Genomic DNA, 23,564 nt, shown 5'->3' on the forward strand with positions numbered 1-23,564 from the left:
AGCTTCTATACTCAATTTGCTATGGAAAAATTGGATTACCTATTTAAAACCACTTTCTTCTTTTGCTGAACATTCCCCTATTAATCCTTTCTAAATCCCGACTGTTCTTTACCCATGTTCCATTACTTCCCTGCATAAATAAAGCCTACTTTTCTTTTTCTGGTCTCTTTCCCCTCCATTATTCATTGCTAAATAATACATAGGTTAATCTCATCCACCCACATCTCATCCATAATATATCCCATAGCTAGATAGTAATTCTTTGTCTTCAGTATGACCACAGATATTGACATTTGCCACCTATACCTCTGAAATATGGCCCACAAGAGGCTATAAAGAATCTGATCTTGGTGAAGTCCAGTGTGAATTGACCTGAACCAAGCCTATCAGATTGGAATGTGGATTGGAATGTAGCTCTCTGTGGGATTTTACACTTCTCCAAATGTTGTAGCACTGATCTCGGCTCAAAAATTTCATCATAAGACAATTTCAAGTGTGTATTTTGAGAGAAAGTGTGTTTAAAACCATGCATTTGTATATGAATTCTAAGGCAAGTTTTTTTCTTATAAATATTCACAGAGAAATGCAGAAATGGTATAGAATGTACAGAATGGGTGACTTGGATTAAAAACAGAGTGCTCTGTCTATCCCAAATAAAATTGCTTTCATGTTTTTAGGGGCAGACCTTGGTCTTTCAAATTTCAGTGGTGCACTGTGCAAGGCCAACATTTGCCACCCCCGCCTCTTGCCTCCCATTCTACTCAATTCACTATGTCATAGCTGTGACGCTCTGTGGCGCCCCCTTGGTGCAGCACCCAGTCTGACTGAACTGGGCACTCTGCTCTAAATCCACATGATATTTTCAAGGTATTAATATGATCTTTTAAAACATAGAATTGATTCTCGAGAAAGTTGATCTGATCACTCTGTGACTGCAGCAAAGGATAAATACTGTACTGTAGGTAGGAATTTCCAAACACAGGAAATTTTGCGATATCTGTCTCTCTAGAACAGGCATAGGCAAACTCGGCCCTCCAGGTGTTTTGGGACTACAATTCCCATCATCCCTGAACACTAGTCTTGTTAGCTAGGGATCATGGGAGTTGTAGTCCCAAAACATCTGGAGGGCTGAGTTTGCCTATGCCTGCTCTAGAACAAGCATAGGGCAAGGCTGCCTAGAAAACAAATGCTTCCACATGTGGCAAATGTGTGTTCGAGGCACTTCCACCACACTTTTGAATGTCTGTCTTCACGCACACTTGGACAGTATTCCTCACTCATGCCTCGTACACAACATGGAAGGGAATCTTGTAGTGATCACCGAGCCTCACAGTATATTTTCATCCATGGATTTAGAGTTCTGGTTTGAGCAAAACATCCTTTTCTGCAGTTATCCCAACAGCCAGGAATCACCAGAATAAAGCAATGATGTAATCCCAGCAGCAATGAAAATCTTTTCATGCCCTTCCAGCCAAGTGGAACCCACCCCAATGTCTTCCAGTTCCATGCGTCTGTGAATGAGACAGTAACCATGTGAAAGTATGCTTGGGTCAGCCACTGGGGTGTATTCATCCGGAGGCAATTTGGAGGCTGTTGCTTACAACTAGCCACTTGATCTTTATCAGCATTGTTCGAATCCCTTAGAAATCTGTGTCTTTGGATACAACCTTTCCGGTTATTTGGTTAACCCATTTAATTATAGAACTGAACTGGTTTGCATATAAGACTGGGCTGAATGAAAACTATAAACGTCCCCATCAAACTTCACCTTCTCGCTCTATGCTTCTATCATTAATATTGTGAACAGGTTCCAGAAGCTATCTCTTGGTAAGCACATAGGAACACCACAATAAATAGCTGCTTAAAAGGAAGATTGTGGGACTGAATAAAGGATGGTATTTTCTTTAAATAATAAGAAAATAACAATAAACCAAATCTGTATCCTGCCCTTTTCCCACTTAGCTCAGGATAGCCTGGCTGAGACATTACTGGACTGTTTTGTTTTTGTTAGGGAGAGGGGTGCCTTCACTACCCCCCAAAATTGTTTTGGTACATCTACAAATATCAGGCTTTCTCCAAGCCTGCCAATCACTCCCAATCACAGCTAATCAATATTTTGTTGTTATGGAGTAAGGTTGCATGTGATTAGGAAGTATCCTGGCAATGCTATGAGTTATTATGACTTTATTGAATTGTATTCATTGTTTTGATGAAGTTGTTGTTTGCTTCAAATGCTATTGTGTTTGATATTATAAGTGACTGCAATGTGTGTGTGTTTTAAAGTTCTTGTGGTTATTGTAAGCTGCTTTGAGCTCAACATCTGCTGTTGGGAAAGCGGAATACAAGTATAAAATCAAATCAACCCTCTGAGATGCACAGGTGGTATCATTTTGGTTGTGCAACAATCCACATTTGCAGAATGCATTTGTCATTCGTATAAAGGATTTAGGGTGGGGGGAGTGATTAGGAGAGGGGAGCAACATCCCCAGCTGAAATAACTGAGAGGTGACATTATTGAAACACCCCATACTAGACAGACTGCAGTTTGGCTGCTTTGTTTGGAAGCAACAGACACTTCTGAAGACATGAGCCCCTTACAACAACCCAATCAGGACATAACCTGAATAACCACGGCCAGATCCAGTTCCTTGGTTGGGGCATCAACAGAATTGCTACAAGTATGTACCTTTTCTAACCAATAATATTTAACCAACAGCTGAAGTTCATTAATAATCACAGCAACAATAGAAATAATGCAAATATGTGGAGGGAAGCCACCATATGCCTTAATTCAAGGTGACATGGTGAGTCAGTAGCAGAGCTGTGAAAGCTGAATTTCCCCCTCTGCATTGTTCTGCAATTCCAAATACAGTATTGGAGCCTAACCTTCCTGACCGCCAACACACACACACACACACACACACACACACACACACAGTTTGCCTAATGACATTTCCATCAGCCTGCATGATTTGCCACAGTTTCAGTAATTCTGCCCTGCTTTCCTTTTCAACAAATTCATCTCCCAGATTGCAACGTGATATATTAAGCAATATACCTTATGCTGCATTTTGCAATGCCAAGAGGTCATCAAATTTTATTTCACTCTGAAGATTTCAGGAGCAACCTTGGCTGTCATTTTCAGAGTCCACGCATCCTTGTTCTCAGCTCATGGATGAGAAGCTCAAAAGGAAAGGGATTAAGTAGGACCTCCATTACACGTTGCTTGGTCTTTGAGGTACTGGTCTCAGGGCAGCAGTCAGGACATAGGAAGTTGCCATATACTGTACTGAGTCAAGTCAGACCACTGGCCAATCTAACTCAGTATCAGGAGTGCCAGCTTGGCCCCATGACTGTGGACGTACAGGGTGCCATTTAGTGAATGGCCCTGGCACCAAAATTTGTGGATGCCCAGCCCCTTCAAGGGGAATTTTGTGGGTGCTTGGGCACCCAGGGCCCCAGGGAGCTGGCACCTATGCTCAGTATTGTCAGCAATGACTGACAATGGGTCTCCAGAGTTTCAGACAGGAGTCACTACAGAGGAGGATTTAGGGCAGTGCAACCAGAGAGGGTGCTTTCTCAGACCCCTGTAGGCTTGTCCAGCTTTGGGAAGGAGGTGTGAGGGTCCTAGAGTCCTCCTTCCTCCTTCCCAAAGCCAGGCAAGCACCCCTCAGCTACCACTTCATTGATGTCAGCAGGTAGGTGGTGTGTATTGAATTTGCACTTAATGCTCCCTACTTCTCAATCCTGTTTGTAGATAAAGGGAAAGGGATCCCTGACCATTAGGTCCAGTCGTGGCCAACTCTGGGGTTGCGGCACTCATCTCGCTTTATTGGCCGAGGGAGCCAGTGTACAGCTTCCAGGTCATGTGGCCAGCATGACGAAGCCGCTTCTGGCGACCAGAGCAGAAACGCCGTTTACCTTCCCGCTGGAGCAGTACCTATTTATCTACTTGCACTTTGACGTACCTTTGAACTGCTAGGTTGGCAGGAGCAGGGACTGAGCAACGGGAGCTCACCCCGTCATGGGGATTCGAACCGCCGACCTTCTTATTGGGAAGTCCTAGGCTCTGTGGTTTAACCCACAGTGCCACATTTCTGCTCAGGTGAGTCCCATTGAGGTTTACATTCAGGTAAGTCTTGCAGTCTAATCCTATATACATCTTTTCAGAAGTAAACCCCATTGCTTTCAATAGGGCTTGTTCCCAGGTGTGTATAGGATTTCAGCCTTATTCATTTTTTTAAACAAACAAACAAAAAGATTTTCCTCTGTCCAATATTAGGAAGGCATGTTCAATATTGGCACTCAGTCATTTCAGGTAATCACATGAACATCTCCCCTTTATCAGTGCAGCAACATCATAGCAGTAGTCTCACAATACTGGCTGTAAAGATTAATTTCTCTCTTTAAAACAAACAAACCAAAAACAACAACCATGTTCAATACCCTACAGAGAGCAGCTGTTTCTACTTCTCCTGCTGCCAGAGGCTGAGAGGGTGTCCCATTTAAACACATGAGTCAGTCGACAAAGACAAGGAAGCCCTGAAGAACTGTCTTTCTGAAAACCTTGTGTGTGGCTGAGCAATGGCAGTGGGCAGGAGTCAAGCACAGGGGAAGGACCAAGAGAGCACTTTCACAGGCCTATCCTGGAAAAAAGGGGGTGGTGCTGGAACGATCGAGGAGCTGCTAGTGATAGCACAGTACGCCACAGTTTAGCTCAATGGAGCACCCTTCATTAGGATGCGGGAGAAGTGTCAAACGGCTGGCAAGGGAGACTGGGAAGCCGTAAAGAAATGGAAGTTGGATCTAAGCAATGAATTCCCCATTCAATACAAGATCCCAGCATTTACTCAAGGACTTGAGCTTGCTGGGCTTTGTTTCAGACAAAGGTGACAGGAAGTCTCAGAGCAAAAAGGGGTCAGAGTCCCTCGCTTAGAAGGCCAGCAATTCCCTGGGAGGCCCACTGAGCCAGAATGCTCTGCACCCCCTGAGAGGAACACAGTACACAACTTGAAAGGGAGGGGAGGGGAGGAGGGAAAACCATTTCTAGCCTGGTCAAAGAGAGGCTGAGCAAGGATAGGACTGTATTCCACATATACATAACAGGGGTTAATAAAGCACTGGGGTGGGGTAAGAGAGCATTTATGCTAAAGTTTTCCAAAACTTTGGCTACTTACAGCCTAAGTGTCCAATCCGACTGTGGGTGGAGTTTGTTAAATTGCTACGAAAATACTTTGGGTTGGATTCAGACTTCGGCTGCATATACACAGCTGCTTTCCCAATGTTAGAAAAAGGCACTTCCGGAAATATACCAGAATATAGTGGAAATGTAGCTCTCATTTCCGTGTTATTTGCTTCCAGAAAAAAATATCCATTTGTAAATAACTTTGAAATGAAAGCTAAACCTCCACTATATTCCACTATATTTCCAGAAGTGGCTTTTATGTCAAGTGAAATCTAAAAGATAATTAAGAGTTAGAAAAACTGGAAAATGGAATAAACTACCGTGTGAATGCACACTTTGTCATACTTAAACACACTGAAATCAATGGGACTAACTTAGATCTGGAGTCAACTTTTGCTTGAGAGCCTGGCAGGTGGGGTTCGTGTTAATAGTCATGGTCCAGCTGATATATCTGTAGGTGGAGGGGTCCTACTGGTAAGTTTGGCAAACAGTCCTGTACTCTTCTCTTATCCTTCCTCAGGCTGTCAATCAAAGAGCAGAACAACACAGGCCTTGTCCACACACACATTTAATGTGCATTTGCAGCTCCTTCCCCACTGCAAAGAATTTGGACCTCATCCACCTGATGCTCCCCTTCACCAGTCCCCTTACCACTTCTTCCAATTTATATTTAGAACTGTTTTGAATTTGCAGCTGCTCAGTCCACATACGGTTGCACTAGCCAACTGTGCCAGCAACTTTCCATCTTGTTGCAGCCCTTTAAGCACCAGTTTAGTGCACTTTAGTTATAAATTACAAAGCCCATTGCCTGGCTTTAATGATAATGGAGACAGACGAGATCTAGCTGCAGCTTCTAATAGTTTTCTTTTACATCTAGGGATTGAGGCTGGTGGGCTAATTAGGATGAAAATTAGCCCATCCAATTTGCTCTATTAATAAAGGACTGCGCATCACTTGAATAAGGGGGTGGGGAGAATTCATTGAGATCCGTCCCTAACGCTAACTATTCATGCAATTTAATTTGACAGAAGTTTAGTAAGCACAGAGAAGAATCAGGGGAAACCAGTGCTTTTTTCTGGAGGGGTACACATACCCCTAAACATTTTGTGAATCTAACAGGAGAAGAAATTATTTTTTAAAATGTTTAGCTTCTTCTCTAGCACGGTGAATCATCAGTTCTGTCACTACCCCTGATGGCAGCCTCAGTTCCTGTCACGGTGTTTCCTGAGTCTCAGACAGAAGTGAGCGTTTAATGTGTGAAGCAGTGTGGAATGTGGATGTGTGGTGTTTTACTTATGAAAGTTTGGCCTCATTGAGGGGTAGTATTTCAATATGAGTAATGCATGTTCTTTGTACTTTTGTCCATTTGCTGTATTTATTTCCCCGATTTGAACTATAACATGGGGGTTTACTTGAGTCAAAATGAGAGTACCCCTAAACATTTTTTAAGAAAAAGCACTGGGTGAACCAATATTGCATATGCATTACAAGAGGATGGAGATAGCACCTAAAAGTGGTGGGAAGATAGACAATTCCCTGATTCCTCAAATCCACAACCAGGATGATAGCACTGGAAAATTAACAATTCAAAGTTAAGCCATTTCAGTTGTATGATCTCTAGGAGAACTCTTCCATTTAGGGTGATATTGTAAAGGTGTCCTATGCATTCTGAAGCCCTATCTGCTGAGGTAATGCAAATACCTATGAAGCAGGACCCAATCCACCTACTGCAACTCAACCACTTTGCTTGAAGGGACAGCATCTCAGAAGGCTTCCCTTGCAGTCATTGTCCTACTACCCTTCACCCCAGCTGAAGTTCGTAGGTGGGGAAATTCCTGGGTCAAATATGGGGCTGGTGTACTGTTGTGCCATCAATAGGGTGTGTAATACTTGACTGAAGGCATATAATATCCAACATATGGATGACCTCTGTGTTGCCTCTGTCCTCCTCATGTCCGTGCCCTATTTCAGTCCTCTCACTGTCAGAGGATTCCGCCAGCATATCCTGGGCCATTCTGTCAGCATGTCTGCCAGGACAGCAGTTCAGCTAGCACAGTGAGCTTCATGCAAACCCTATAGCCCCTCAGCCAATGGATCGTCAGTATATAAGATTCTGTCCTCAATTTTCTCATTCCAAAAGCACTTCTTTTTGTCTGTCAGGAAACAGTCTCTCATATCAACAGGGTCTGCCTAGAGAAAAGCTACAGTATATCCTCTTCTTTCAAAGACATGGAATAAAAATGTTCCTGGCTTAGTTTTGAAAGCATTAAGGCAGACAGAAATAATTTTAGGTTCATGATTCTCCTCTATGTATCAAAATAAAGTTGGGACTGTTTACCCATGTACTACCCAGGAAAAAAATGTTCAGGCTTCAGTAATACCGAAGGAAATTTTATAAATGTGTGCCAGGGGTGAATTTTATCAAAAACTGCTATAATTCTAAGACATGGGTAGGCAAACTAAAGCCTGGGGGCCGGATCCGGCCCAATCGCCTTCTAAATCTAGCCCGCGGACAGTCCAAGAATCAGCGTGTTTTTACATGAGTAGAATGTGTCCTTTTATTTAAAATGTATCTCTTGGTTATTTGTGGGGCCTGCCTGGTGTTTTTACATGAGTAGAAAGTGTGTTTTTATTTAAAATGCATCTCTGGGTTATCTGTGGGGCATAGGAATTTGTTCATTCCCCCCCCCCCCATCAAAAAAAATGTAGTCTGCCCCCCCCCCCAAGGTCTGAGGGACAGTGGACCGGCCTCCTGCTGAAAAGATTTGCTGACTCCTGTTCTAAGATCTTTAGAATTTAGATAGCTGGGGGGCACACCTCAAGTCTTTTAGCATCTTATAGAACAGGATGATCAATCTATTACCCTCCCCCACCATGTTCTTTTGTATAAGTCATGAGGTATTCATGTTCTTCATTAAAAATGCACTCCTTTATAGAGAATGGTATTATTTAAAATAATACATAGCTATACCCTATTTCAAGGGTTTCAACCTTTTTGGCCTGTTGGCACAACTGGAATTTTGAGAAGGTGTCATAGGTCCCAGAATGGCTGCTGTGGGGAACTGGCAATGACAGTCACATCTAAAAGCAGAAAAGCAGATAAGAGCACAAAATGATGGTCCCACTCGCCTGACAAATTGGCCTGCAGGTGGCGGGGGTGTGGGGAACTGGCCTACCAGGTAGAAAAGCTTCCCCACCCCAACTTAGCATTATGTATGAACCCTGCCCAGCAGTTTACAAACTTTGGTTTGTTTTAATCAAGCACTCTTGCTTAAGCATGGTTTGTTGGGCAACCCCATCTCAGTTGTTCACCACAGTACAAAGGTACAAGGCAAGGGCGGTTAGAAAACAAGGCAAACTTTGGAGAAGGAAGCCATCTGTGGGACAACTCATGCTTACATCGAGGTTTGTTAAGTAAACTATGGCTTAGTTTTATGTGTAGACCAGGCTATTCTTTCTTCAGCACCTTCAAAAGCATTGTTATTGTTATTGTTATTAGCCATTGTGTGCCAGTTATCAGACTCCATCAGCCTGCTGGCCCGTGTTCCTTTGGGAAGAAGAGCAGGATATAAATTTTAAATAAACAAATAAATAAAATATCCTGTATAGCAATGCTAAGCATTAACTGAAAACACAATAATTCAAATCAAGCTCATGCACATTCACATTCACAGGCATAGGGATGTATGTACTCACAGCTTTCACAGCGGTTCCCAGTATAGCCAGCAAGGCAAGCACATTTGTAGCCACCAATTTTATCTAGGATGCATGTTCCATCATTCAGGCATGGAGAGGAAGAACAAGCTGGAAAAAAGTATAAGGAGGACCATAAAACAGCTTCCTTCACCTCTTTCATCTCTTATATGCACAGCCATCCAGGTGTGAAAAACTTTTGTAAGAGAACATATTTTCACTGAATGTTCCTGATTTTAAGTGGTAATGTAGACTTATGCTGCGAAGAAAATCATTTTAAAAGTTCTTCCATTTACCAGAACTTCTGACCTGACTAAGCCTTATTTTTCATGGTGAACAATATTTTTCTCAAAGATAGGGCATAGGCAGAGTGGCCTTATCTTCGCAAATATCTAAACCTGGAACTAAAACAGCTCAATAGACACCCCTGTGGTTTTCATATAGATCACCTGAACTTCTTTGCCACCTGGCCCCCAAGGAACTTAGGTCACAGCCAAGACTTGACCCCTTATGATTTCAGAAGACTAGAAAAAAAATGGGCAGGAAAGAAGCCATGGAGAAGGAAAACTGTACAACCCACAGAGTTGCAATTACAGCAGAAGACCCTGCAGAGACCAAAGGATTGTGAAATGTCAGTGAAGAGATCTACATGGGCAGCGAGAGATCTGAGAAGGGACTTAATGAAGCTGATGTAAACAGACAGTTCCCAGCAACAGAAGTGCCAAAAGTTGAAAAACAAATCTCCCCAAATGAAACTATATAACAGCATACTTTATAGTTTCTACAATGATTAATAAAACCACCACTTTTTATTTTCCTTAGTTGCAAAGACCCTCAGGCAGCCTGATCCTAAACATGAACCCTCATATGTTAGCTCCATTCACTTCAATGGGACTCCTGGTAAGAATGCTTAGGATTGTGGTCCTAGTCCAGGATATCACCTGATCCCTTCTGGGCCACTGCACAGTCTTTAAGTGCTACAACCTGTTCTTAGCAATAAACAGGAGGACAGCCAAGGAAACTCTGTTCGTCTTGTTACACCGATCTCAGCTACCCCTTGAGGTTTTTGTCCAGAGAAGGATTTCACACTGCTATATCTTGTTAAATTTGTGCTGCCAGAGGTCTCCATCCCACAGTCCCCCCCCCCAAGCCTCTTCACTCCCCATACAAATCACATTCTTTCCCATAAACAGTGTCAGCGGCCTTGCAAAAGAGAGCGTTTTAAAAGCTTTTCATTTCAGCTGCACATTAGGCCAGGACAGACTCACAATAAGGCACACAATAAAGCTTCCTTCTAAAAACTGTAAGCCCTCCATATCCCACTCTGCATAGATTACCACTGTAGCAACCACCCAATCTCTAAATAATTGCTGCTAAAAATGGGGCGGAAAGAAAAGTAGATGGCAGCAGCGGAATACTAAAAGGCTCCCGCTGAGCGGAGGAAACAAGATCCATTCATTCTGCCCCGTATGGAATACGTTAGTCCCATGAGTGTGGGAGGCCTTGCTGCAACATACCCCACACCAAGTTCAATTTCACAGAGCCGATTCTTGTTTTTCCCTTTTCCTTTTTTTTATAGGCTGCTTAATTAACACAGTGCTACTTATAGCAACTCCTGTGATGGTACTCTTTGCACTTCATGCAATAACGAAAAGAGAAATCATGATACAGAAGATCAACCAGTAAGTAAGGTGTCCAATTTGAAGTGATAAGCCCCAGTGGACTGAGAGTCAGACTTGAGGAGGTGGAAGCCCATGGTGAAAGCCATATGCAACATTCCAACTCTAACATCCAACCTTCCAACTCTACAGTTCTATGATCCTTACCAAGAACTTATTGTGGAGTCTCTGGGTTCTTCTAGATGACCTGTTCATTGAGCATTTATCCTGATTTGCTCACATACTGGACTATGGACTATGTCTGGTCTTTATTGAGCATCCTTTTTGATTGGTTTATGAGGTGGTTGCCCTATTTGCTTGTGGGATATTTTGGTGTCTCCCCATTAATCATCCATTCATCCCACACCTTCAAGTGCATTTCCCCATCACTTTCCTAACTGCAGAAAGTCTGTTATTTTTAAGTGGATTTGTTGTGCCAAGGCAACAGAGCACTTTGATCCACTGTAATGGTGCCAACCTAGATTTCAGGCTCGTGCTTGAATCCCTTGCACAAAGTCTGGACACACCCTTTGACAAGTAACTATTCCTCATGGTTAATTTCCCTCCAACCTACCCTTCCCCTCCATGAAATGAAATGGTCAGGCAAGCAGACCCACAAACTTTAGAGCTGGGAAGAAGAAAAAGAGGGCAGGGACTTGGAACAGCCTGGCATAGCTTTATGCACCATGTATAGAGGGGAGAAAGGGACACCGGTGGCACTGTGGGTTAAACCACAGAGCCTAGGACTGGCCAATCAGAAGGTTAGTGGCTTGAATCCCCGTGACGGGGTGAGCTCCCGTTGCTCGGTCCCTGCTCCTGCCAACCTAGCAGTTCGAAAGCAAGTCAAAGTGCAAGTAGATCAATAGGTACCGCTCCGGCGGGAAGGTAAACGGCGTTTCCATGCACTGCTCTGGTCCGCCAGAAGCGGCTTAGTCATGCTGGCCACACAACCCAGAAGCTGTACGCCGGCTCCCTCGGCCAGTAAAACGAGATGAGCCCCGCAACCCCAGAGTCGGTCACGACTGGACCTAATGGTCAGGGGTCCCTTTACCTTATAGAGGGGAGAAATCTCAGAGGCAATCAGAACCATCTAATCCCCCCTTTGTTAATTCACTGTTTTATGGCCCCATAGCAGTATGGTTCTAACTCCTGAGATCAATTTTCAAAGGATTCTACAGCTACATAGAATCATAGAGTTGGAAGAGACCACAAGGGCCATTGAGTCCAACCCCCTGCCAAGCATACATACATATAGAGAGCTGAGGATTTAGTAAGGGCTTATCCACACTTACTTTTGCCCCACATTTCTAGACACAGGTCTGGTTTTTCGAGGTCCATGTCTGCATGCTTTTTCTTTTGCTCCAAATTGCCATTTACTCCGATTCAACAGTAAATATTGGGTTTTCCTAGGGAAAGCAGCAGGGCAAAATAAAAAGCAGAGGCCTGTGCCTAGAAAGCGCAGGGCAAAAGGTAACCATGGATGAGTCCTAAATTAGTCACATGAACAGCAAGAGGCAATCTTACGAGTAGAATGAAACAGGACCATATTTCACACTCGTTGGATTTTTTCTCTTCCAAATCATGTGGCTAAACCACTGCAAGGGATATAGTCACAGGATTACTTCAATAACTCAAGACTTTTCTTTTCACCCAGGTAGCTGTTGGGCATGCATTTTATACTTTTTTATCCTACTTACCTGTAATTTCTTCAAAGACAGCATGAAACCCATCAAAGTTCTTGGACCCATCTGAATGGAAGAGAACATGGAGAGAAGGCCCTGTGCTTCGGATTGGGAGAGGCCTGTCATTCCCACAGAAACGCTTAATTATCCTGCTATCAATGCTGTCCCCGTCTCGGATCTCCACGTAATCATACTGGCACATGTAGTCAAACTCCAGACTCAGCATAGCAAACCTTAGACACAAAAGCGGGGGGGGGGGGGGCGGTTGACAAATTCAGATGCCAAAATTTCAAACATATGTCTATATTTCTAAATTTCTTCTGTGCTCCTAAATGAGAGAAACAAGCCTCCCACCAAAGAGTTTCCTTTACACCTTACACAATCTTCCATGCAACCTGACCCTGATCTCATGCATCCCACACAAGTGATATAGCATCACTTTCCTGCTGGAGATGCAGAGACTTGAATCCCCAGTCTATTCCTCAGTGGGAAAAGGATTCTGAGAGGACAGTGGTACCTCAGGTTAGAGACGCTTCGGGTTACAGACTCCGCTAACTCAGAAATAGTACCTTGGGTTAAGAACTTTGCTTCAGGATGAGAACAGAAATCACACGGCAGCGGCGCAGCGGCAGCAGGAGGCCCCATTATCTAAAGTGGTACTTCAGGTTAAGAACAGTTTCAGGTTAAGAACGGACCTACAGAATGAATTAAGTTCTTAACCCAAGGTACCACTGTACGCACAATTGCTGCCTTCCTCTCTACTTCTTCCCAGGTAGGTTTTCTTGGGGCAGACACAGGGAACCACTTATCTCCTTAAAGACAACCTAACACCATATGCAAACAACATGCTCACTGCATCATTTCTGACACAGGAAAAGAAATACAGCCAAGGCTTTTTTTTTTTTACAACCAGAACTAGCTGGAATTCAGTAGGTAGGCACCATTGCCATTCTAAAAGAATGAGGGAGGCATTCCAACACCTACTTTTCTAGAAAAATAGCACTGGATACAGACATTTTTAGTCCATTAATTATGACTAATTTTAATGATTGGGGGAGCAGAAAAACTCCACTGGAAATCCCTCTAGGTTCCAGGGTTACTAGCCTGATGGCTGAACACGCCTTAAATATGTACATAAACTTGAAAAGAAGTATCTGTATGCTGAAATGCATCACCCACCTACCTTAACTCAACAACAAAACCAGGTTTAGCATGAATAGTCCACTCACAGCGGGCATTCAGTGGATAACTCTCCAACAAGATCTGACCCTTGGAAGCCTGCAGAACCTGACCACATCCTGAAGGGCAGGAAAAGAAGAAGAAGATTTATATTAGGCTCTGTGAGGGAACACAGACTCAAAAGTAGCTCAGAGCTAAATGGACCAGTGGTGTGACTCGAGATAAGGCAACTTCATATGCTCATATGTCCTAATCTGTGAGACTGAGGTGTGTTCAAACCAGGATCTGAAACTACAGCTTGTTGAGCTGACTGAGTTAAAAGCAGCTTCCTATGTCCACCTGGACAGCCACAATATATAAATGGTGAGCCTTCTGCTCAATGTGATGGGTCGGAAGCAGTGTCTGTACCACCTCCTAACTTATAGGAAACTACACTGGGAAATCAAAAACGATTGCCCAAGGTAGAATTTAAATCTATTATTTTAGCACTGGTTGGTAATAGAATACAGTTGTGCTATTCCACAGCTCCTGGTTATTTCAGCTTCCTGGGCAGATTGCTCCCATTGGTAAACAGTGGGATTCATTGCCATTTTGACGTTATATCTAGGTATCAGGTATCAAAGTCATATTACTAGCCTCTACAACATCTTCCATGTTGTTGCTGGAGAAACATTTGGCATGCACCCAAGTATTAGGACTTCGATGTGTGGCAAGACAATCTCACAACTGTGCCCCCATAGGTTCAGACTCAGGTAAACTATCAATCCACATTAGATTTGTTCAAAACTTCTCATCTGTGTGTTCCCTGGATGAACAGAAGGAGAGGGTTCGCTCAGTGGCCCCACTTCCAAACCCTTTATGTCAGAGGTCAGCAAACTTTTTGAGCAAGGGGGTTAGTCCACTGTCCCTCAGACCTTATGGGGGGCAGGACTATATTTTTTTTTGGGGGGGGGGAATGGACGAATTCCTATGCCCCACAAATAACCCAGAGATGCATTTTAAATAAAAGAACACATTCTGCTCATGTAAAAACACACTGATTCCAGGAGCGTCTGTGGGCCAGATCTGGCCCCTGGGCCTCAGTTTGCCTACCCATGCTCTATGTGTTCAGAGAAGATGTTGCAAGGGAGATCTGAACAAACCAGAGTTTTTAGGGTTGTAGGCAGGCTCACTTTATTTCCCATGTGTGCAGGAGATGAGCAGTGCCCTGAATAAGCTCAACCATGAATGGTGCAGCTTTGTCACATCCAGCAACATGCCATGTGCCGTAGCATGATATTTCCTCTTCCCTGCAAGACTCTACAGTGTTAAGACTTGTCCGTTCTAATAAAAGAAAAAAATCTCCTTTTGTCAGTTTACCCTCAATTACCCTCAATTAAGTGCACTCTGATGAAACGGAAAACAAGCTCGGAAGGGTTCATCATAAGTGTTTCGTTCCACACCAGGGCTTGTTGGTTCCTGGTGTGAAAGGCTGGAGAATTAATTACTTTGCCCCCATGGCTGTCATTAAGATGCTATTGGGATATGCCAGGATCTGCCGCAATGTACATGATAATGCAGCTTCCCACAGTGGAGAGAGGAAACCTTGCCCTGTTGCTGGCTCCTACCTCAAAACAACCTGAGACAAAGCTGCAGGAAACCTTCTTCAGAAGGATTGACAAGGTCCTTGAATCACCTCAGAGAACATTCCCCTTTCGTTACAAGGGGGCTTTTGAGTTGCCTTTGTTGCTCTTGCCTTTTGACGAGGAAGAACTGGTGCAAAGAGATGTTGGCGTGCCGGGAATACTGAGTGCACCTTTCTCGGGAGAACATTATGGTCTGAACTTGTAGAAATTCCTGCCAAGGAAATAGAACTGGCCAACAAAGCAGGTGGTCCAGAGGCTAAAGAGAGAGCCATTCAAAGAGTGGCCCCAAAGAAACAGGCTCATATTTGCCACAAACTTTTGCATGAAGCATAGCTGTGGTCAGATGTGGATCTTCCATTTCCCTCCGCCATCTCAAGCTCTCTCAGGAGAGGTTTATGTAATGCCCTGCCACCTCTCAACAAATGATTGAGCAACCAGCTCCACCATTTCCACTCAAAGGGATCTTTTCTCTCTTGCTGAAGCCTGAAGAAGAAGAGAAAGACCTGGAAAGTTCTCAAGAATAATTTACACCCACAATGGCAAATCCTGGCAAATCCTTCCTTGCTTCTGAGGAGCGGAGAGGGAGGGAAGAGTGAGAAAAGAATCCATTTTGGAAGACTGTCAGCACCACTGTGCCATCTGAAAAGGAGGCAAAACTGTTTTCTGGGACACACAAAAATTCTTGCTTGAGGCAAAAAGAGAGAGAGAGAGAGAGAGAGAGAGAGAGAGAGAGGGAGAAAGAAAGATCGTTTAATCCTTTCAATAATTGTAATTTACATTCTATGTTTATTGAAGGTCACCTGAGAAAATTCATGGGCAGATAGATATCAATAGGGGTGATGGGTATTATTACTTCACACAATGGGGTCCACTGTCTCAAAATGACTTAGGTGACTTTAAAAAAAAAAACCCTATCAATGTGTATTATCCTTTACAGCTATATAGGAACTCTGGTTAAGAGGTAAATATGCCTTATTTTCCACTATGTCCACTAGGACTTTGCTCTTCCACCAGACCATATGCATCTGATTCATTTGTATAGTCTTACAGAGAATATGTAAGCCAATCACACTGCAGATGGTCTTCTCCCACTTTTAATGGGTCCAGAGCCAAGTCTCACCCAGTCTATTGCCTGGCATCATTCAGGGTGCCCCTATGGGTACTTAAAGAATGGAATCAGATTGGAAGGGACGCCACATATCATCTAGTTTAACCCCCTGCACTGCAGGAATCTCAACTAAAGCATCCATAACAGATGGCCATCCAACCTCTGCTTAAAAACCACCAATGAAGGAGAGTCCACAACCTCCTGAGGGAGTCTGTTTGAACAGCCCTTACCTTTAAAAAGTTCTTCTTGATGTTTAATTAGAACCTCCTTTTTGCATTCTGACATGCTCTCTACACTGTTGTGAGAAACATAAAATGCTGCCTCACACAGACTGCTGATCCAGCTGTAGACACTGTCTTGCCTACAATGACTAGCACTGACTCTCTGGAGTTTCAGACAGAAAACCTTTCCCAGGCCTGCCTGCAGATGCTGGGGGTTAAACTGCAAAGCAGATACTCTATCACTGAGCTACAGCCCTTCTAGATAGTGCTGGACTACAACTCCCATCTGTGACCATTGGCCCAGAGCTGAGGCCCAACCACCCATGCTCCTTAAATCTCTTCTGGGGGGTTGGAGGGAACCCACAGAAGAGATTTACGTGCCCTGAGACCTGTGGGTATAGGGTGGCATATAAATTCAATGAAAATAATAATAATAATAATAATAATAATAGGTACACAGAGGTAGGAGCAGGGGAAGTCCTGTTGCACAAACAGACCTTGTTCCCCATGTACATACCCCCATATATCGCTATACTGAATTTCACTCATATTTCTATGAACTCTGCTTCTCTCTGTCCCCATCCCCATTTCAGCCATAGCCACTACAGTACTAACCAACACAGACTGCTATGTCCGCAAAAGCAGGATGTCCATCAATGTGGTATGAACCACTCAGGCTGTGAAACTCATAAAAAACTGTAGCAAAGCTCACACCACAAACAAATGCTGGTGGTGGAAGAAGAAGAAGAAGAAGAAGAAGAAGAAGAAGAAGAAGAAGAAGAAGAAGAAGAAGAAAACACACAGACACACACACACAAAAAACACACACCCCTGGCTGGGTTTTCCCAGCTATTCTGTGCGGCTCCCAACAGAATATTAAAAACACGATAAAATACCAAACATTAAAAACTTCCCTAAACAGGGCTGCCTTCAGATGTCTTCTAAAAGTCAGGTAGTTTATTTCCTTGACATCTGATGGGAGGGCATTCCACAGAGCGGGCACCACTACCGAGAAGGCCCTCTGCCTGGTTCCCTGTAACCTCTCTTCTTGGAGGGAGGGAACCGCCAGAAGGCCCTCGGCGCTGGATCTCAGTGTCCGGGCTGAATGACAGGGGTGGAGACGCTCCTTCAGGTATACTGGGCCGAGGCTGTTTAGGGCTTTAAAGGTCAGCACCAACATTTGAATTGTGTTCAGAAATGTACTGGAAGCCAATGTAGGTCTTTCAGGACCGGTGTTATGTAGTCTCGGCGGCCGCTCCCAGTCACCAGTCTAGCTGCCGCATTATGAGCTTGGCACATAGTTGATGGCCATCACTGCTTCTTGTGGCAGCAAACCCCACAGTTTAGCTATGTGCTGTGTAAAGAAGGGCTTTCTATTGCTTGTCCAGAGTCTTCCAATATTCAGCTTCATGAGAACTCCATGAGTTCTGGTGTTATGAGAGGGAGGGAGAAAAACTTTTCTCCATTGCATGCATAATATTATACTCTTCTATCATGTCACCTCTTACTCACCTTTTCTCTAAACTAAAAAACAAACAAACACTGTCATGTTTTGTTTCCTCATATGTTTACTTAATGATAAGTTTCCCCATTAATCCATATTAGTGAATATGCCTGGGTGGAAAGGAATCACTCTTTTTATATATTAATAATGCCTTTTTCATGGAAGAGCTTCTGAGCACCACCTTCTGGATAGATTGAGGTACTACTGTAATTTGTACACTGTGAAAATCTTTTTTAAAAAGCAAGGTTACCTGGTCTCCCCTATAGCCTTGGAGATATCTAAAGAACTTGACCCCTCACAACCTCTATTCCATATTGTATCATTTCCTGCAAATATGATATAAACAAGTAAAGTACTGCCAGGCAGTGACTACTGGTTTTTGAAACATGGTTGCAATGGAATGTTTATTGCATTTGCCATTAACTGTTTTATATTGATAGCTTGCTTTGCTGTGACCTTAAATGTTGCAATATTCATAAAACTAAACTGGATTGTTTGTTGGATTGTTGCAGGTGGGATTCAACTAAATTGTTACATCACCCATTCATGGCTCCCACCTTATCCAATATTCTGAACTGCGTCGGCCATGACAAGGATCTGCATCTTGTCCTGGATGAGTAGCTTTTTGGGCCTAGCCATGCATTTCCTTGACTCCCACCTTATTCAGTCTTCCCTCCGCCATATTTGAAGCAGTACCCTTTCCCCAATTGGGGAACATGTCTCTAACAATACTCACTCATGCAATCTCCTCCATACCAGCCTGCTCTGCATTCTGCGCAGTAGATGCCCTTGATGTAGAAGTTGTCTAGTGTTCCTCCCCAGGATCCATTGCGACAGGACTTACAGTTTTCAAAAATCATACAGCCTAAAAAAAAGAGAAAAACCATCTGGTGTGTGGAAGGCTACATTCAGTTTTTTTCTGGATGGGGAATGACATTTAGAGAACATTTCTGGTCTGATTGAACAGACCTTTGTTTGGAAAGTGTTCTGAGCCACGCATATGTGATTTGTTTGTGTCCCCCTGAACCCTCCTAAACCGGTTCTGGTCTTATCCCCAAGCCTTCAGTGTGGATTATGGGGCACAGCAAGATACATGTGGGGAAAGGAGAGGGAAATCCCTTTATTCTAGCACAAGAATTAACTGAATACTGCCCAATATCTCTGAACATTTAGCACTGTGTTTGAGCATACATAATCTGTATCTCAGTCTCACAGAACAACTGGAATCTCACAAACGCACCTGGCTTTTATGTCAAAAATACAGCACTGCACAAATTTAAAACACTTAAAAAAATTAGACCTAGTATGAATTGAAACTGCTGGGCATGCACATTGGGCTGCAAAGGAGCAAATGAAAGTGGATGGCAGAGATAATACACTACAGCAGACAAGCTATCACATACTGTGTTTGCTCTGGACAGCCAGAACAAGTGATAAAAGACTGGCAGCCTGGTTAGATTGTAGCTGGAAATGTATATCTAAATCTACTTATAGTTCCTTGGCTTCAAGATAGAGGAGCCGGAGGACTTGGGCAAAGCTGTTGGCCTATATGGTACTTCCTTTACTAAACACTGTCTAGGGAATTTGACTATTTCCTTGGGATAATGTCAAGTAGCAGGATCAGACTTTGGTTATATGGTGCTCTAAGCAAAGACAAAATTTGCCCTCCTCCAAATATTTCTTATTTTCACAATAATTTCTTTTGGTACAGTTGCTTTTTAATGGATCTTCTCAGTAGGTACCCATATAGATAGTGCTTTTAAAAAAAAAAAATGTTTAGGGGTATTCTCATTTTCCTATTCATATTGAAATACTGCCACTCAAAGAGGCCAAACTCAGGTTCACAAAATGTTTAGGGGTATGCGTACCCCCTGAAAAAAAACACTGCATATAAATATAGGCTTTGTTATTGGTACTATTAGTAATGGTAATAGTATTAGTAATAGTAGTATTAGTAATTGGTAGTATTAGTAATGGTGTTATTTTGTGCCCCCTCAGCTCAGCACCCTGTGCGAGGGAACCGCCCACACTGTCCTAAATCTGGCGTCGCAAGTAGACTAATGACCCGGGGTAAACAATTTGGATCAATTCCTAATAGAACTATTATCTTCTTGTTTCTACTGGCTGTTGCTTCCTCATCCCTTTGTCTTTATTGTTTTCTTATTCCTTTTGCGGAGTCTGAGCTCAGCAACTTTGTTCCTATCTTTTAAAGTAAGGCAATGTGCAAGCCAGGCCTGGGAGACTCAGGAATGAAAAATCTTCATCTGGTGCTGAAGCCAACAATGACTTTACTCTCTGGAGGGCTTCCAGGCATACACGGTGAAATCCTGGAAACTTTCGACTCTGAGCGTGAGTTTAAATTATTAGAAAAGGGGACGTACTAACGGCAATATGCTAAATGCATTAACTTTCATCAACTCAGTAAACCATTTGTGTTGGCACCCATCCATCTCTGAAGAGAGAGAGAGAGAGAGAGAGAGAGAGAGAGAGAGAACCTATTCATCAACAATGTCTGGCAGACCAAACAGGCTGCACGCTCCACCTAGCTACAAACCGGGTCATTGAATAAAAATTTATGTCTGGTGAGAACACCCAAAAGGTGAGGGGGTTCAGATAAGGGCAATAAATCAACATACCTGGGTGGATTAGACAGGAGTCACACTCGTTGTCCTCATTCCTGCAGCATGGAATAGTGTAACCTACCACTTCTTTTCGCCCGGGGCACACACACTTTATCTGATCGTACTCACAACACTCCCGACACATGATATTCCATTCGGCTCCCGGACAATTTTCATTGATCACAGTATACCCTGCAGAAAAGCAAAGGGAAGGAGAGTGTGGGAGGGAATAATTCATTATTGGAAGAATGTCATCCATTCCGTTACAGCCAAACAACATGTCAGGCAGGAGATCTGTGGTTTGATGTCCTGACTCAAAGGACTGTCATTTGGCCGCTGTTCCTTGTTGCAGGAGACTCAGCAAAATGTATCTTGACTATGACAGAATCCAGGGATGAAAAGAGAGCACCTCAACCCCATTTCTGCACAATGCCATCAACAGGATCCTAGAGATATTAAGAGGCAAACCATAGGCTTGACCTGACTTCTGCTTTATTTAACATTGTTCACTCAGCTTGGAGTATCTAAGAAGAGGGATCTGATTCACATTTCCTTCCAGCTTATGGTGTTTTCTGGAGAAAATAGTTGCTGCGATGCATTTGTTTCATATGACATACATTATTGTTGTCAGGTGACAGATTGGGAAATTGTTTAACACTGAATTATATTTTTGCTGTTGCATCCTCATCGTCTTTTTAATGGTTTACCTGTTTAGCACTGTAGGTGAAATAGAATTGCTATTACTGTTGCTACTACCTATCTGAGCATTGCAGAATATTTGTATAACCGTTATTTTTTAAACAGTACCTAAGGTTTTCAACTTGGCAGACGCTGCCAACTCCTCTTTAAGAAACGCCAGACTGAAACTGCAAAAATTGTGACTGTTGGCTAAGAAAGTAATTCTGCAGATTCCATCTTCCTTCTATTGGCATGCTGTCTGCATCCAGCAAATTGAAATTTAATGAGCTGACAATTCTATCAGGGTGTCCCTCAACCAAAAGACAGACCTGAGGGCTGTTACTGTGGAGCCTGGAGATAAGAGGAGGTTGCAGAGATGAATAGAGGAAGGAATGTAACAAGACTGTCCTTCATTTTTGTCAGCAGCAGGGCCTTAAATTTCCTGTTTTATGTTCATTGCAACAAAACTGCTTCAATCTGGATTACTCCTTCCACACAAAGTGATTTGGAAAAAAAATACAAGTTTCTGGCAAAATTAGGCACACTGACGTCACTATGTTTCTAACATAGGAAGCTGCTATATACTGAATCGGACCATTGGTCCATCTAGGCCAGTATCGTCTACACTGACTGGCAGCAGCTCTCCATAGTTTCAGACAAGGAATCTTACCTCGAAATGCTGAGGGCTGAATCTGGGACCTTCCCCATGCAAAACATATGCTCCACCACTGAGCACTATTTTTCTAGAAATAGAGGTGTCAGAGCTTACCATGAATTTCTCCCTTGTTCTCTTAAAATGGCAATGGTGCCCATCTGAGAGGTGCTGAAGCTAAGCTCCTGCATCTGAATAAAGCCCTTGGTAGGACCCTTCCCTAAATACAATCAGATACATGTCTAATTAGAAGTAAGCCCCATTGAGTTCAGGGGGACTTACTTCCAAGTAAATGTCCATTGTGCTTTTATGAGCTAACTGATTCCCATGAAATCTTCATACATTATTATTAGTAGTAGTAGCAGAAGAAGAAGAGTTTGGATTTGATCTCCTGCTTTATCACTACCCGAAGGAGTCTCAAAGCAGCTAACAATCTCCTTTCCCTTCCTCCCCCACAACAAACAGGTGAGTGAGGTGAGTGAGGCTGAGAGACTTCAGAGAAGTGTGACTAGCCCAAGGTCACCCAGCAGCTGCATGTGGAGGAGCGGGGAAGCGAACCTGGTTCACCAGATTATGAGTCCACCGCTTTTAACCACTACACCACACTGGCTCTCAGTAGTAGTTGTAGCAGTAGAATTTACCCATCCTAAGGCATAACCTCCAAGTGTGCCTATTTTCCAGGGACAGTCCTGGAATTACAAAAGCCATTCTACCTTCTGATTTGATCCCAGAATGTCTCCATTTCCCCCACCAGGGCCGCCACTGAGCTCAGGGAAGGGGATGAGCCAGCATTATGCAGCTGTTCCATAATCCTGTTTAATAAACTCTACACAAAGGATATGTTGGTATTCATGGAGACAGATAGTCAGAATGTATGGGCTGTTTATTACACCAATGGCTATTAAAAGTTAGATTGGAATTTTAGACCCATCCTGGTTTATAAGTCAGGTGGGTCCATTTTTATTAACAACGGCTATAAAATCTGGGTGACAGGCTGAGCCCTGTGATGTGGCTTGCAACAACTAATTGGAGGGTTTATTCATAGTTTGGATCACAAATATGAACCAGGTGAGGCTTTGTGACACAGAATCGGTTTGGATGCAGTCTTCCAATTATGAATGAACACTAGAGGGCTACTAAAGCAGAGCCTTTTTAAACAAAGCAAAGAAATAATGCAGAGCTTGTTTTTTTGCAGTGGATGTCTTGGCCTTAGAATTCTATTGAGGAAAAATCTCATGGCAGCTTGAACTCTGATGAAAGTACAGAGGGGGAAAAACATACCACAAAGGGTTTCAGAACGTCACAAAGTACACAACTGACTTCAAGCTATAATGCTTCCTTTCTTCATAGGAAATTGTTTCATTTTATCTGAACACACAAGTTTCACATTCATTCCCAGAAATCTTTTTATTTGCAGCAAACAGCACTTTTGGAGGGAAATAGACACTCTGGAGGGCAGTATTTGGCCAGAAAACAAGACAAAGAGGGAAAATAACCCCTTCCCAGACTGCAATCCCAAGTGGTATCGCAGGCCCCAGGCCTGTTCCCCTCTATTCCAAAGAAAAAGCCATGGCCAGTTCTAAGCACAATAGCAAAAAGCACCTCAGTGAAACATGGAACGTTTAGTGCTATTAAGAACAACCCTATTGGATAATGCCAAAGGCCCATCTAGTCCAGCATCCTATTCTAACTCTGGTGGACCACATGTTTTAGGGATGCCTGTAAGCAGGACCTGGACGCAATAGCCCTCTGCCCTCA

The 23,564-nt window shown here is 43.3% G+C and overlaps 1 protein-coding gene across 2 annotated transcripts in view; it reads right to left on the reverse strand.

Moving 5' to 3' along the window:
- The window catches only part of PAMR1 (peptidase domain containing associated with muscle regeneration 1), a 43,784-nt gene that overhangs the window by 12,198 nt on the left and 8,022 nt on the right, over positions 1 to 23,564 (reverse strand). For both annotated transcript variants that reach the window (XM_083431234.1, XM_083431235.1), the window contains exons 2-6: positions 20,492 to 20,668; positions 18,592 to 18,720; positions 13,402 to 13,516; positions 12,234 to 12,451; positions 8,882 to 8,989 (exon numbers count right to left, since the gene is read on the reverse strand). In XM_083431234.1, coding sequence (XP_083287360.1) covers positions 8,882 to 8,989; positions 12,234 to 12,451; positions 13,402 to 13,516; positions 18,592 to 18,720; positions 20,492 to 20,668 — 747 coding nt within the window. The remainder of the gene's footprint in view (positions 1 to 8,881; positions 8,990 to 12,233; positions 12,452 to 13,401; positions 13,517 to 18,591; positions 18,721 to 20,491; positions 20,669 to 23,564) is intronic.

This window comes from Podarcis tiliguerta, assembly GCF_965153285.1.
Source record: "Podarcis tiliguerta genome assembly, chromosome: 1".
Classification (NCBI taxonomy): domain Eukaryota; kingdom Metazoa; phylum Chordata; class Lepidosauria; order Squamata; family Lacertidae; genus Podarcis; species Podarcis tiliguerta.